The sequence below is a fragment of the Rhinopithecus bieti genome, unplaced genomic scaffold, assembly GCF_001698545.2.
Source record: "Rhinopithecus bieti isolate Rb0 unplaced genomic scaffold, ASM169854v2 scaffold_13014, whole genome shotgun sequence".
NCBI classification, from domain to species: domain Eukaryota; kingdom Metazoa; phylum Chordata; class Mammalia; order Primates; family Cercopithecidae; genus Rhinopithecus; species Rhinopithecus bieti.
The window spans coordinates 1,566,781-1,580,145 of record NW_016807364.1 but is presented as its reverse complement, the minus strand read 5'-3'; the positions used below and the strand labels follow the sequence as shown (position 1 = coordinate 1,580,145).

General features: G+C 42.3%; 1 protein-coding gene across 2 annotated transcripts in view; it reads right to left on the bottom strand.

Moving 5' to 3' along the window:
• CREB5 (cAMP responsive element binding protein 5) overlaps positions 1 to 13,365 on the bottom strand; it is a 415,368-nt gene that overhangs the window by 239,288 nt on the left and 162,715 nt on the right. For both annotated transcript variants that reach the window (XM_017881478.1, XM_017881477.1), the window contains exon 5: positions 12,730 to 12,902. In XM_017881478.1, coding sequence (XP_017736967.1) covers positions 12,730 to 12,902 — 173 coding nt within the window. The remainder of the gene's footprint in view (positions 1 to 12,729; positions 12,903 to 13,365) is intronic.

The following is a 13,365-nucleotide window of genomic DNA, read 5'->3' as shown; positions in this document are numbered from 1 at the left end:
CCCCCCCCCCCCCCGCCCCAAGAAACTTAGTTTCCCAAGAATTGTCATATGTCAGCCTGTGTTCTGCCCTTTTCTTCCTTGGGGTCTGCCATCTAATTTTCCTCAAGCCTCTGATGGAATCTAGCTGTGTTTGGACGCTCCTCTAAAACTCACCACACGTCTAATTTCAGTGCAATTAACAAAATTTGCAAGCTCATTTCATTTCTTGACTGGAAATAAGGACTGAAAATTCAGTCAATCAGTAGAGAAGATAATGTATACTAGAAGAAAAATGAGACCCATCACCATAAAAACTGATATAACAGTTAGATTTTGGAAAACTCCCAGCTTTCCAGAGAAATCCATCATGGAATCATGAAGGATCAAATGCTTTTCATGGAAACACCTTGAAAACAAGCACTTCCTACCATAAGACTAAAAAGAAGTTGATGCAACAGGGTCTTTGATGTAAAAGTTAACAATGGAACTCATTAAGTACTGATACAAACAACACACTACTGAGACTTTGTAAAAATTCGGTTCCCCCTGAAGGTTAGCATTGAGAATGAACCAATTAAAGTTCTGTCTTTATTAAACTCCTTGCTGATAAAGCCCATTTCCCTTGGCCTTTCTCTACCCCTAAATTCCAAGAACAAATGAAAATGAAAAGCAGCAACTCTACACTCCCATGAAATTTTACCTTAGGACAGGCTTTAATACTACTGAGAAAGTGCTGGATTTCTGTTTCTTTACAGCACTATTTTGTCATCTTTTATAAAAACCCAGACAGGAACGCTCCTTTGTAATATTTTCCCACTAAACAGTTTTTCTATATATAATATCCAGGACCACAAATCCCCGGAAAACACTACAGTGCAACTTTCATTTACTTCTTATTCGTACAGGGGCATTCACCCAAAGAACCTTTTGTGCAAAGGGTAATAGCAAAAGAAGTATCTTTCCAATGCCTAGAATGGGAGAGGAGGTTCTTCTTTCACCCCACCCTGGCACTACATCTGTGAGAAGGTGTGCACCAAGTCACCTGCATTCTTGACAGGCGGACAAGGCATTGATTACCCAGACATGGCACCTCCCTCACTTCTAGTGAGGTCACCCAGGTCTTCCTTGCCTGTCTTAATTTAATTTAGGAGAGCTAAATATTAAACATGAGGCCAAAGTACATAAAAAAGTGGCAGCCTTTTACTGCAAATATGCACACACTCTCTGGCGAGGTTCTCTGGTCCTCAGGTATGGGGCCAGGGAAGTCGCGCCGGCCTTTGCCGGCGGTGGACTTTTATGCATTGGTACTGGAAGGGGGAGGGCAGTGGGCGGGATAAGGGCGTGATAGGGGCGTCTCCGTAGGCGTGGCCAGGTAAGTTTCGATCTCTTCGGATTGACGTCACCTGGCGCATGCTCGGTTGTCCTGCACTTTCCTGGGCGCGGGAAAGTTGGTGATGAAGAACCCGGAAGCAATCGGGACTGTGCCATCTTGTTCACCTTCCTCCATTTTGTCCCTTCTCCCTCACCCAAACATTGTCCTGTCTAAAAATCACAGTTGGCTTTGCAATGCTTGACAGATTGTTTGGGTGCCTGTGGAGACAAAGCTAACACTCACTGTACTGTGGTGGGCCTGACACAGTAACTGGAGGCTGTTGGGTGTTTTCTTCTGATTCAGCCTTTTTTAGGAAGCTCTCAAGGGTCTGATTCAGCCACTTGAACTACAAACAACCACTATGGGAGGAAGAGGTAAAGGGGAGGAGAGAGACACCCGCAATTGAGGGCGTGTGCTATTCTCTTTAAGCACCCACAGGCCTCTGCCTGTGACTGTGGTACAGGCCTTGGCAAGGAACCAACCAAGTCTACGGGAAAAATAACGTCTGGAAGAATGTCTTGTCATATTCTTTTCTCTTTAGTGGCTTGGGGGGGCTTTTCACCAGGCACAGCTTCTGTTGTGAACACTGTGCTGGTTAAACATCCCCTGACCACACTTTCTGAGATCCCTAAAGAGGGTTGGAGGAATATTCAGGCACAGTTATTTCAAAATGATGCAGCAAAGGAAAGAAGGAATAATACAAAATCTGGAATCTGGAGTTTGTGTGCAAGAAGGTTAAACACATTGGGAAAAAAATTAAGTTCAAGTTGTCACTGTTCTGCCTCCTAAACAGCCTTGCTGCTTTTTGGCTGGGGGTTTCCTCATTCTTCTGCACTTTGTCTCTCAGACTATTTTGAACCTAGCCTCTAAATGAAGACCCATCTTGTTATTTATTTTTCTATTTTTAATTAGAGGAACACAGTGTCACGAAAAAAATTAACTTTCATCTCCAGACTTGAGAAAAGCCACGAATCCAGACCTCCAATCAGAAAAGCTTCCTGAATGCCGGCACTCATTCATGCTGGTTTTGTATCTGATGCACTTTTCATTCAATTTGAAGCTCAATGGGTATGAAACCCAATGAAATGAACCAAGAGAAGGACGTTGTCCAAACATGTTGAAGCACTTGTGGGTGATTGGTTGGGACTTTGTGTTCTATGGCTCCTTTGAGAAGCCTCTGTCTCAGGCAGGCTGCAAACTGCCAACTCAACCAAGCAAATAATAATTATTCCTAATGGCAATAATAATTATGGAATGCAGTGACCCCAATATAAGGCTTGTTGTCTGTGGCTTCAGGTGGGGTAGCCAAAGTTTCACACACTCTTTTTACAAAAATCTCTCTCTGTCTCTGTCTGTCTCTCTCTTTCTCTCTCTCTCTCTCTCTCTCTCTCTCTCTCTCTCTCTCTCTGTCTCACACACACACACACACACACACCAATTTGCCAAATGAGATTTCAACAAACTCACTCCTCTGATTCTCTGCAAAGTGCCTGACTACAGAGCTGCATTAAATAAGTAGCAGCTATGTGTGGTGTGTGTGTGTGTGTGGTGGGGGCGGGGGGATTGGGACAAATCTAGCAATTGACACCACATGCCCCCGCCCCCCACACCCCTCATTTTCTTTTTAGTTAGAAGTCTTCAACTTTCTCCAATTCCAGACTTTTATTTCATCAGATTTTTATTTGGGTGTACCTGGTCTGTAAAATTCCTCAGTCACCTCTAACAGTATGAAGCCTAGTTGGATTATTTTAAATTAATTCTTTCAATGCTTTATAAAGTCTATGATTTGGAATATGCATCTATAGTTTGCCTTTTGTTTAGTTTTGGCATTTAAAATATACACTGACTCAACATGGGCCTTTGGAAGGAAGTGAGAATTAGACTGGTTTCATTGAGTTTGCAGATTCATCCAGTAGGCTTCCCTCCCACAACCCAAACAATACTGAAAAGGAATCAGCTACTACTTCATTTACCTTCTCTTTAATCTAGTACCTTACTGCTTATCTCTTTAAATATGCAATTTGAGCAAGACTCTTGAGAAAAATGAGATGAAGTGACATGCTAAGCAGAGATCCCTGAGAGTCTGTCAAATGCTTAGCCTCCTTCCCCGACAGATTCTAAGAATGTCATTGCTCATCTGACAAGTGTTCAATGGCTCAGTGATTTGGGGATGGGTATTTGCTCTTACAGGTTCCAGTTATCATTATGATTATTCATGTAAAAATGTTAATGCGTTCCATAGACTAAAAATAATACATCGGAGGTCAGCTGTAAAGTGCTGTGTGTTTGGCTTGTGAATTACCATCGCTGGACTAAGATATGATGGGCATATGGTTATTCAGGAAGTCATTTCTAGCATTTCAAAGATGTTTGGGGCCATCTGTTCTCTGCAAAGGTCTGTGACCCTGCAAAAGCAAACCAAGCACATTCCATCATGTCGCTACCCAATGCTCACAAGGGTCCTATCATTTTACAGACTTTACTGGCCTAATCATCAGCCAGAATGCACTTTGCCAAAGGGGGGAAAACTATAAAACCCCAAATTCCTTTAAATGTGTCTGGTACCATTAAGAATGTTTATTACTCTGCAGGAACTTTTAGTTGATATTTGCCAAAAGCACAACATACCTGGCAAATGGATTACTAGACTACCTGCTAAATGTGAGTGTGTTTTGTAGAATTCTTCTTCAGCAGTCTAGGTCAGCCAAGTAGTGTTGTTGTAGGGTGTGAGCCATGATAAGGAAACACACTTTTTCCTAAGAGCTTGTTTCAGAATTATTGGGAATTTGAGCTAGGAGAAAGCATTTATTAGACAACCTAGTTTCATTCTTCCTTTTTATAAGATGGAAAAGTCAGGTCCCCAGCAAGGTAAAGAAGCCTGTTCAAAGTCTAGAGCTCATGCATGGTACAGTCAGAGTCACCAGCCTTGGCTTTCTATCCCTAGAGCAATGGTGTTGCACTGCCTCGTTGAAATAGGATTCCATCTATATATACCAGAATCTTAATATCAATGATTCCCTTTACATTCAAAATTCAAGATCAAATTGGATGTTTATGTGTTATTCTGATTCAATCAGAGTAAAATGCTAATGGTATTTATGTAATCTTTAAATCTTCATTAGAAGGGATATAAAAGATGATTGTAGAGAAAATTTATCTGGTGAAACATAAACTAAAAATGCATAGGAAAGAACCTGTTGAATGAGCTATCTTTTGAATCTCAAAGTATCTGATTACATGAATATAGCATACATGCAAAGGGCATCATAGATTATCTCCAAATTTCTAGATTAATGCTTCACTTTTAATTCAGAATCTATCAAACAGTTCAGACAAGTGTTATTTACATTTTGTGAGACATATAGTATTATAGAATATAAAAGCTCCAAATATCTGAAATGCCCACTGGGACACTGCCCTATTACTTGGACATGTTCAATCTTCAAAAAAGCCAAGTGTACTTCCAGTTCCAAAGGACCAGCTCTGAATTACCAGGTTCAATTCAAGCTTCTCCTAACATGCTCAGCTCACACAGGGCACTGCACATACTAATCATTTTCCCATGTTAATACTCTTTTTGATATTCTTCAATAAATGGTTATCCTCAGTCATGGGACTCTCCCTAAACACCACAAGCCATGTGAACCTGCTAGGTTTTCATTCTTGCTTCTGGATTTGTAAACAGGAAATACTGAGCCACTCTTGATGTAGGAACTATGACAAGTGAAGAAAAGAGCAGTTAATTTTTGCAGTTTGCATTACGGGAGACTACATACTCTCATTCCCAAATATTCACTCACAAGGCATCTTATCCAAGGCTTACACAGAGGAAGACACTAACCAGTGATATGAGCTAAAGTTTTGTTTCAGATCTTCCACAAAATAATTCCCCAAATAATAATAATTCAAGAATATAAGACAGTGGACTGCATTTTACCATAGAACTGTGTCTGGCAAAATCATCATCCAGATCTCTTATGTTGGATTGGACTTGTTTTACATGTTTACTATTTTCGGTGTTTGTGAGAATAAAAGAACAATTTCCTGATAAGATTACTTCAAGAGAGGAAGCTATACCTAGTCACGCACGCAGCAGTGAGTCCCCAGAGAAGTTACCTTATCAAGTAGTTTACAAAATTAAATTTGTTATGAAAATCACTAACATTTTAGTGCTGAAAAGAATTTTGAGAATTTTCTAATGATACCCACCCCCCTAATTTTACAGGTGATATAACTTAAACCTGGGCAAGTTAAGTTTCTTGGGAACTATGGGATAGTGCATGGAGTAGGTGGTCTGGATTCGAGTTCTAGCTCTGGCCATTATCACTATGACCCGGAGCAAGTCACTTAATCTCTGAACCTTACTTTACTCAACGGCAAAATGGGTGTATTAATTCCCAGGTAACAGAGTAATGCATGCTAAACTAGTAGAGATGTGCCTTGTAAACAGTACCTGACAAAGAGAATAGGTTGCTGTTATTCACCTAAGAGCTGAGCCTAGAAGTCAAGTCTCTCTGACGTCATATGTTAGGACCCCTCCCTTTTACTGCTGTGGGCTTCTCTTCCCAAACCCTATTCTGTTCTCACTCTCTGGGCTATGTGAACATATCTAGGAAGTCAGATAATCTAGAGCTTCTGCCAAACTTGGCTCCTGGAAGAAAACAAACCAAAAGAGAGAATAAATTTGAGACAGAAAAGAGGCAGTGAATGAGAATTTTGGAGCTGAGACTGACTCAATTAATTGGCTAACCCCTTTATATGTAGGTAAAGGAAACCAGGTCTGGGGAAGCTGAGTGCTTAGCCAAGGTGGCAAATCTTTTAAATGGCAGAGCCTGAATGTCTAAAACCCATGACCTCTGAACCCATGACAATGCTTTTCTTTGACTCCCCTCTGACCTGACATGGTTTTGCTCCAAGCAAGCTCTTGTCTTCCAGGCATGTCTTTTCAATATGCTGCACAAAAGAACAAATGTCTAGATTTATTGTAAGCACAGAAAGAATAATCCCAGGCTAGTTGCTGTAGAAGTAGTCCCTCATTTGTGCCTATCTTTTCCAAAAACAGGAGGAAAGAAATGCACACTGAGACACTTACATGGAAGCTTCAGAAACTCTGAGGGCCAGGTTCTGTGTAGGAGTTCCAGAAATGAAGTCTTCCTCCAAGAAAAGTTCACAGGCAAAGTCACCTGTTCCCTCAGGAAGTGGAACAAATCTGGAAGTTGAACTGCATTTGGGCAGGGAATAGTGGTCTTCCTGCAAGCTAAGAAGCCAAATATAGAGCAACCAAATGTTGGAAACAGGGCTGTCACTTCTCTGTGATGCTATGGTTTCCTTAAACATGAGGGGATGAAGTGTTTGTCACTCTAACCAGATAGACTGAGCATTAGCTAACTCCTGTGCATAGATGATTCTGCCAGTCTCAAGCACACTCATGGGTCTTCCATGGCACTGGTATTGCCATGGTCAAAAGCACATGGGGAAACATGTGCTTTTGAGTCCAATAGACTCATTCAAAACTCTGTTTATCTCCCTGGCTGGGTGACTTTGGACAAGTTACTTTTCTTCTTGGAGCACTAATATTGGGGTAAATAACAGCTACCTCTCTGAGCTATTGAAGAATTACAGGAAATAACATGCAAAGCTAGCTCAGTGCCTGGCACATAGTAGGTCCTGAATAAATATTATCTTCCTTTCTCTTCTTCAGTGTCAGTATCAAGGCTCTTTCTAATGAAGAGCTTGAGCCATCTAGGAACTACCTCTGATCTTCTCTCCCAAGTAGAGCAGGCTTACTGTGTTCCAGGTGGGAAGCTGAGACGACACCAAGACACAATGCTTGCCTGAAGAATCAGAGGCAAGAACCAGATTCGGAGACGAGAACTGGGGTATTTTTCTGTCTCTTGGAATACCCAGCCATGTGCTCCCATGTTCTGGCTCTACCCCCTTCATCTGACCACAATACCATGTGGTGTTACAACTTTTGAATGTTAAGAAACATTATATTTCCTCAAGTATCAGTACTTAATGTTTCGTTCCACACATAAAACCCTGTGAGTGGAAGGCTGCCGGCCCCCTTGTCAAAGGTAATTTCTCAAGGCTCTGCATGGGATTTAACGGGAGCCATATGGTTAAGTCTGTCAACCCTCCCAGAAAGCATCCCCCGGAAGGGCCCTCGTAAATGTTTTCGGGGCTGTGAAAGATCCAGCAACTTTCCAACAATAAAGTTATGTTCATAGCCGTGATACTCAGCAAAACACAAAGCAGGAAATAATGACTTCTGGTCTGCATTACTCAAAGGGTCTTCAAGTTGTCCTGGCTAAGGGCTGAGGACCAGTGACAAGCCGGGACCTGCTTTCCCGCTGCCTCCAGCAGGAAGGAGGCTGGCCTGAATGTCCCCAGCATTAGCCCATAGTAGACAGTGACAGTCTTAGTCATGCTCACTTTGGTTTGAGGAGCTTTAGAAAGCTCCTAAAAATGGATTCATACACATATGCATTGACAAGGCAAACACATTCTTAACCTGTAAGTTGCTTTGTTATTTAGGTCTTCTTTAAGCCATGACCTTCAGTGATGGCATCATTTACTGATTTTTCTGCTGTTCTTTCCCCCAACCCCAGCAACGATGACACAAACCCCTCAAATCTATTAACATTCTCATATTGAGGGAACACTGGGCAGGAACATTAATTCACACAGCAAAGCCACGTGATTCGTAATGTTGCTTCTGCCACCAACAAATTTTGAGATGTAATCAGCTTTTCTTTTTATTATTATTTTTTGTTTGCTTGTTTGTTTTCCTTGGTTATGTCCACTGAACTACATCTAATATTCTGCATGACACATAGCATCTGGGATTGCAAAGAAAAGGGGATAAAGAGGCACAGAAAAGGTAAGAGGAGGTACAATTTATGGTAAGTCTTGGCACCTTTTTATCTTTACATAAAACAAGATTTTTTTCTATGATATTTTATATAAATTTCTGGCTAAGTTTTATGTCTCTACTGCCTAGCTACAGCCCCATGCAAATAGGGTTTATAACCAAATGCCTAAGCTACGCATCATGTGGAAATATATGCTCCAGGATTAAAATTGGTGTAAAATCAGGGAGGATTTTTTCACATCAATGTCTTCATATATGCATTCTGTTGAACATATTTCCGAGTTTCCTGATACAGCTGGCCAATTCATTCTTTTCACCAGAATACTCCACATCTGTATATTCTGATGGTAGACATATTTGGCCAGTGCCCTACAAAGAAGTAAAGGGTAAGAAAAAAAATGTGTAGAATATTTTGGAAGTGTCTCCCGTAACCCATCAGAACTCTGTGTTGATATCCATTCTTGTAGAACTCCAAATTCCATATTATCTTCATTGCTCTCCTGAAGAATTACTGAGTGTAAATTATCTACTATCACTTATCCATAAAGAAGAATCAACTTAGTTAAGAAAGCTGGGATCTATTAAGATTACAGCCATCTACTCAACTGACTATTGACTCCTACAAAAATGTCTTAGATGATAAGAAACTGAGAGACAGAGAGAGTGTGTGAACTTCCAATAGTGCTACCTACCCTTCCGCCATTTTCCCAGGCTTTGCTGACTTGAGCCTGAATTAATGAGCCTGTTGCATGATGCTAATAAAAATGACAGGAGGAGAGATACTGTTTGGATTCTGCCACATATTTGGTTCAAGGCTGAATCAATTTTATCTCTATTTAATACATGCTTGTTTTCTGTCTCACTTGTCTTCCCCACAGCCCATGGCTCACTCTTTTTTCCATCTGGGAAACTTATCTCTGAAAATGCTACCATCAGTCAGCCAAAGACACTCTTCCCGGCAGAGTGTCTGCCAGTTTAACTAAGCACAAGTAGTCACTAGTTTGGGGATGCCTCCCACACTCTCTATAGCTGTGTGTTTTTCTAGCCTGCCCAACCACACAAGAGCAATTTGAGATATTTATATTTACCTCTGGTTTCTATTGAGGTAATGGCACTACTTTCACAGAATTGAGCACAGGGCATGGTATGGATTGCTGTGGTATGGAATGGAAGTTGCACGTGTTGTTTGTCTACTTCCTTTTAACATTACTTCTTTGGATTTTTGCATTTGCACTCATTTTGGTCTGGTTTGGCTCAGTGCCTGTTCAAAAGCATGAAAATCAAATGCTTACAAAGATGCCTACCCTTTGTCCCCAAAGTCCTCCCTGATAACTGGCACTACTCCCGTTTCAAGTCCTTTATGTCGATAGCTCTCTCAATACATTCAAGCCTCTAAGCTTAAATTTTGCACTGTGAAAAGAGGGAGACAGAGAAGAGCGCGAACAGGGGGTTGCCTGCAGCAGCCAAGCACTGGTAGAAGGGAAGGGAAGATGGGGGAGCAGGAGCCAGGCGGCCCCCTCTCCCACACAGTCTCAGCCGTGAACACACCCGCTGGCCGCAGCACAAGAGCACTGTGCGTGGGCACAGGTGGGTCCCAGCCTTTCTGGCTGGATGCAGCTTAAGCGCTGAGCCTGAATGAAGACTTTCATTGCTGTTTGCTGTTTTTCTTGGCCAGTAGCCATGGCAAACATTTGCAGGTGGCTTGGCCAGATTTTGACACTTAAATATTTGAGGTTGTGATAAAAATCAGAATATTACTACAATATGGTTCTGTGCAGCCTCAAAAAAATAAAATAAAGTAAAAAAAAAAAAGCTATCTGCAATTTCAAATGCTCATTTAAAGACACAGTCCCCAGAGGGAACTCATGTTTTCAAATAAGTACTCATTTCCTCTTTCCTGAGAGAAATAAAAGAGTCAACCATCCCCAAATGTTACCACCTAGAGTTTCATACTGAATCCACTGGTGAGATGGGTTGGGTTATTTCTTGCTGAGTCTCCAGGATCATCTACGCAAGGTTTTGGATGGAGAAAAATGGAAATGACAAGATGTGTGGGTTTGAATCAACATGGCAAACACACCAGGGAGGAATCTGAATGAAAGAAATAGCCTCCCTCAGGCTTGGCAATGAGACAAAGTCCTAAAAGTGACAATTATCTCCTAGAACACACCAGGAGCGACACACAACACCCCAGGCTGGAGAATAAATGGGAAGATGGAGTGTGTCCAAAAGGCGTCCATACCAGAGAAACACCCGCCTCCATCCAGGCATGGTGACACGGCCTACAAATGTCACCCAAATGTACAGTCCTGGGCCAGCTGCGTAAATTATTGACAGAGTCAGCACTCATCTTAAACTTTAGTGCTAGGCCTCAAAAGACTGTTTCATAAAGACCAGCTTTGTGCTAACAATGGCTGAATACTAAAGGCCTCCAAAAGGGTAGTTGGTGGGGGGTGGCAGGGAGAGGGAGGCAGGAGAACTCCAGGGGGGAAGGAATGCTGTAAAACCGCTAGTAAACTCTAGCACATTTTATGTTTTCCCCTTGAAAGAAAATAAAATAATTATAATTAGCTGGCCTAACTGTGAATTGTCTGCTGAAAGCCAAGCCACTTGAGAGAAGTCCCTGGAGATTTAGATGCTGTCTTTAATGAATCCACCCCACTCTCTTAGCATACTATGGGTTCTTGATTTAGATAGCGGCAACATTTGCTCTCATGGTCATTTGAGAAGAAAAGAAATCTTTAGCAGAGATACTTACTAACCTAGCATTGACTCCTTTCAACAAAGCCAAGCATTCAAAGAGCCAGGTTAATATTCTGTTTCTTGAATAGAAAACCAAATGCACCCACAGCAAACTCACAAAATGGTCATTACCCATTACCCATTACTCTCATTTCTTAAGGTGGGTATTAATGTGTCACAGCTCATCCTGGTAAGTTGAAAATGTGAGACAAGGTGCCCCTTCTGGAAGATCCTAGGGAGGAATAAGCCAGTGTTCCCTGCGGGTCTGGAATTCTTATAGCACCAAAAAACAAGAGGGAAAAGACCCACTGACAAATTGTGGAGCAGTTTCTAAGTTTTTAATTATCACATCCAATATTTGACTGAAAATTCAAACTGAATGTTGATGCACATACCAAACACTGCAAGTGCCCCTTCTCATTTTAAACAGAGAATTCTGGGAGTGTAGAGCTGCCAGTTCTCAGCAGCCAGCAACAGAACTTTATCACAGTTCTTTGGCTTAAAGTTATTATCTTTTCTTCCTAAGAATGCATGTGCTCTTAAATCTTTGATTTCATCTTTACTCTTGTGAAGTTGGAAAGAACAGACACCATCCTCATTCCAGGGATAAGGAAGCTGGGCCAGAGATTCTGCGTTTCTGAGAAGCTCCCTGGAAATGTCCCCTCTGTGGATCCTCAGACCACACTTTGCATAGCAAGGGGCCAGAGCTAATACAGGATACCCAGAAGGGAGAGCTCTTTCCATCACATGACATGGAGTGTCTGGGGTTCAATGACAGCATCTTTCCACCAATTTTTCCTCAATGCCTCAGTATTGTCTATTTGCATAGATGAGAGAGAGGGGCCTGCTTTCTTTGTTTTGTCTACTCCGGGAATCAGCATGGACCAACGTAGAGGAAGGAGAGGGCTAATAAGGAGGCAGTAACAAGAAGAAGAAGCAGGGAAGAATGAGCAAAGGGCAGGACGACTAAGGAAATACGGTAGTCCCCTCCCCCCCCATCCATGGTTTTGCTTTCTGCAGTTTCAGTTAATCATGGTCCAAAAATATTAAAAGGAAAATTCCAGAAATAAACAATTCACAAGTTTTAAACTGCTCACCATTCTGAGTAGCATGATGAAACTTCATGCCATCCCAGGCCATGCCCCCCAGGATGTGAATCATCTCCCTGTCCACCATGTCCAGGCTGTGGACACGCCCCACCCAGTAGTCACTTAATAGCTAGCTCAGTTATCAGATGGAAAACACATATTATACACAGGGTTTGGTAGTATCTGCACTTTCAGGTATCCACTGGGCAGCTTGGAATTTATCTGTCACCGACAAGGAGGGATTGCTGCACACAGAAGATGAGGTGATGAGTGTGGCAGCTCCCAGGAAGGGAAGGGCACACTCTGTTGGAGACAAGGCTGAGCTGGTAGAACTTCCCTCCACCATGTTTGTTCTGTGCACTATACTCTGGTCTCCATAACAACCATGGGTTTTCCCACAGTCATCTTAAAGTTCACAAATCTTGTCTGAAGAAATGATGACACAGAATGACTTGCTCCCCAACCCACCCCTACCACCCAAAGTCCAGGATCAAAACAGCTTCTACCAAGCGGAGACTCCTCCCTTCTCCCATCAAAAGCATCACTCTGCACTCTAGGCAATATCATGCCAGCCAGAAAAACCAACCAATCTGAGCACCAGAAACCAGGAGAAAGTCCAGAACATTTCCTGAGCTCCAGCCAGGACCCAGGGACAGCCGAGAAGGGCTCCTTACCCAATCTGGCGGTTGGTGGAAGGTGCCTGGGTGATGACGGAGCTGGACTGGGGCGACGGCATGGCTTGCTGAATCACAACGCTGGTGTCGTGGTTGGGCAGCCGAGCACTGCTAAGCTGGTGAGTTCCGGGCCCTGTCATGGCCCCACCAACTGCATTATGCATTGAGATATTCTGCCAAGAGAAGACACAGGGGAAAGGTCAGGAGGAGTCAATGTTTTTATTCTACTCTCAAGCTCTCAAAGGCCAAAACTGGGAATCTAGTCATGTCAAGTATATAGAGAGTTATGGCTTCCGGCAAGCCGTAGGCCCATTCATCTTGTTATAACATACAGCTACGAGGAGATGAAAAATAACTACTCACCCTTAGAGTAAAGCATGTGAGAAAATGCCTTAAAGTTTCCTTATCACTCTCCTGCCGTCCTGATGCGAGGTTTGCATCAGAGACATTTAGTGCCTGCCTTCTCTGACTGGGAGGATGAATATCAGATTTGAAAATGATTTTTGTGATAAGTGCATAATACTGTGATTTCGTGAATAGTCATTCTGCATCCTGCTTTGTATGACAAGCACACTGGTTTTTTCCTTTCATTTTTAGTCCTATAAGTGTGCCCAACCATATATATATATATATATA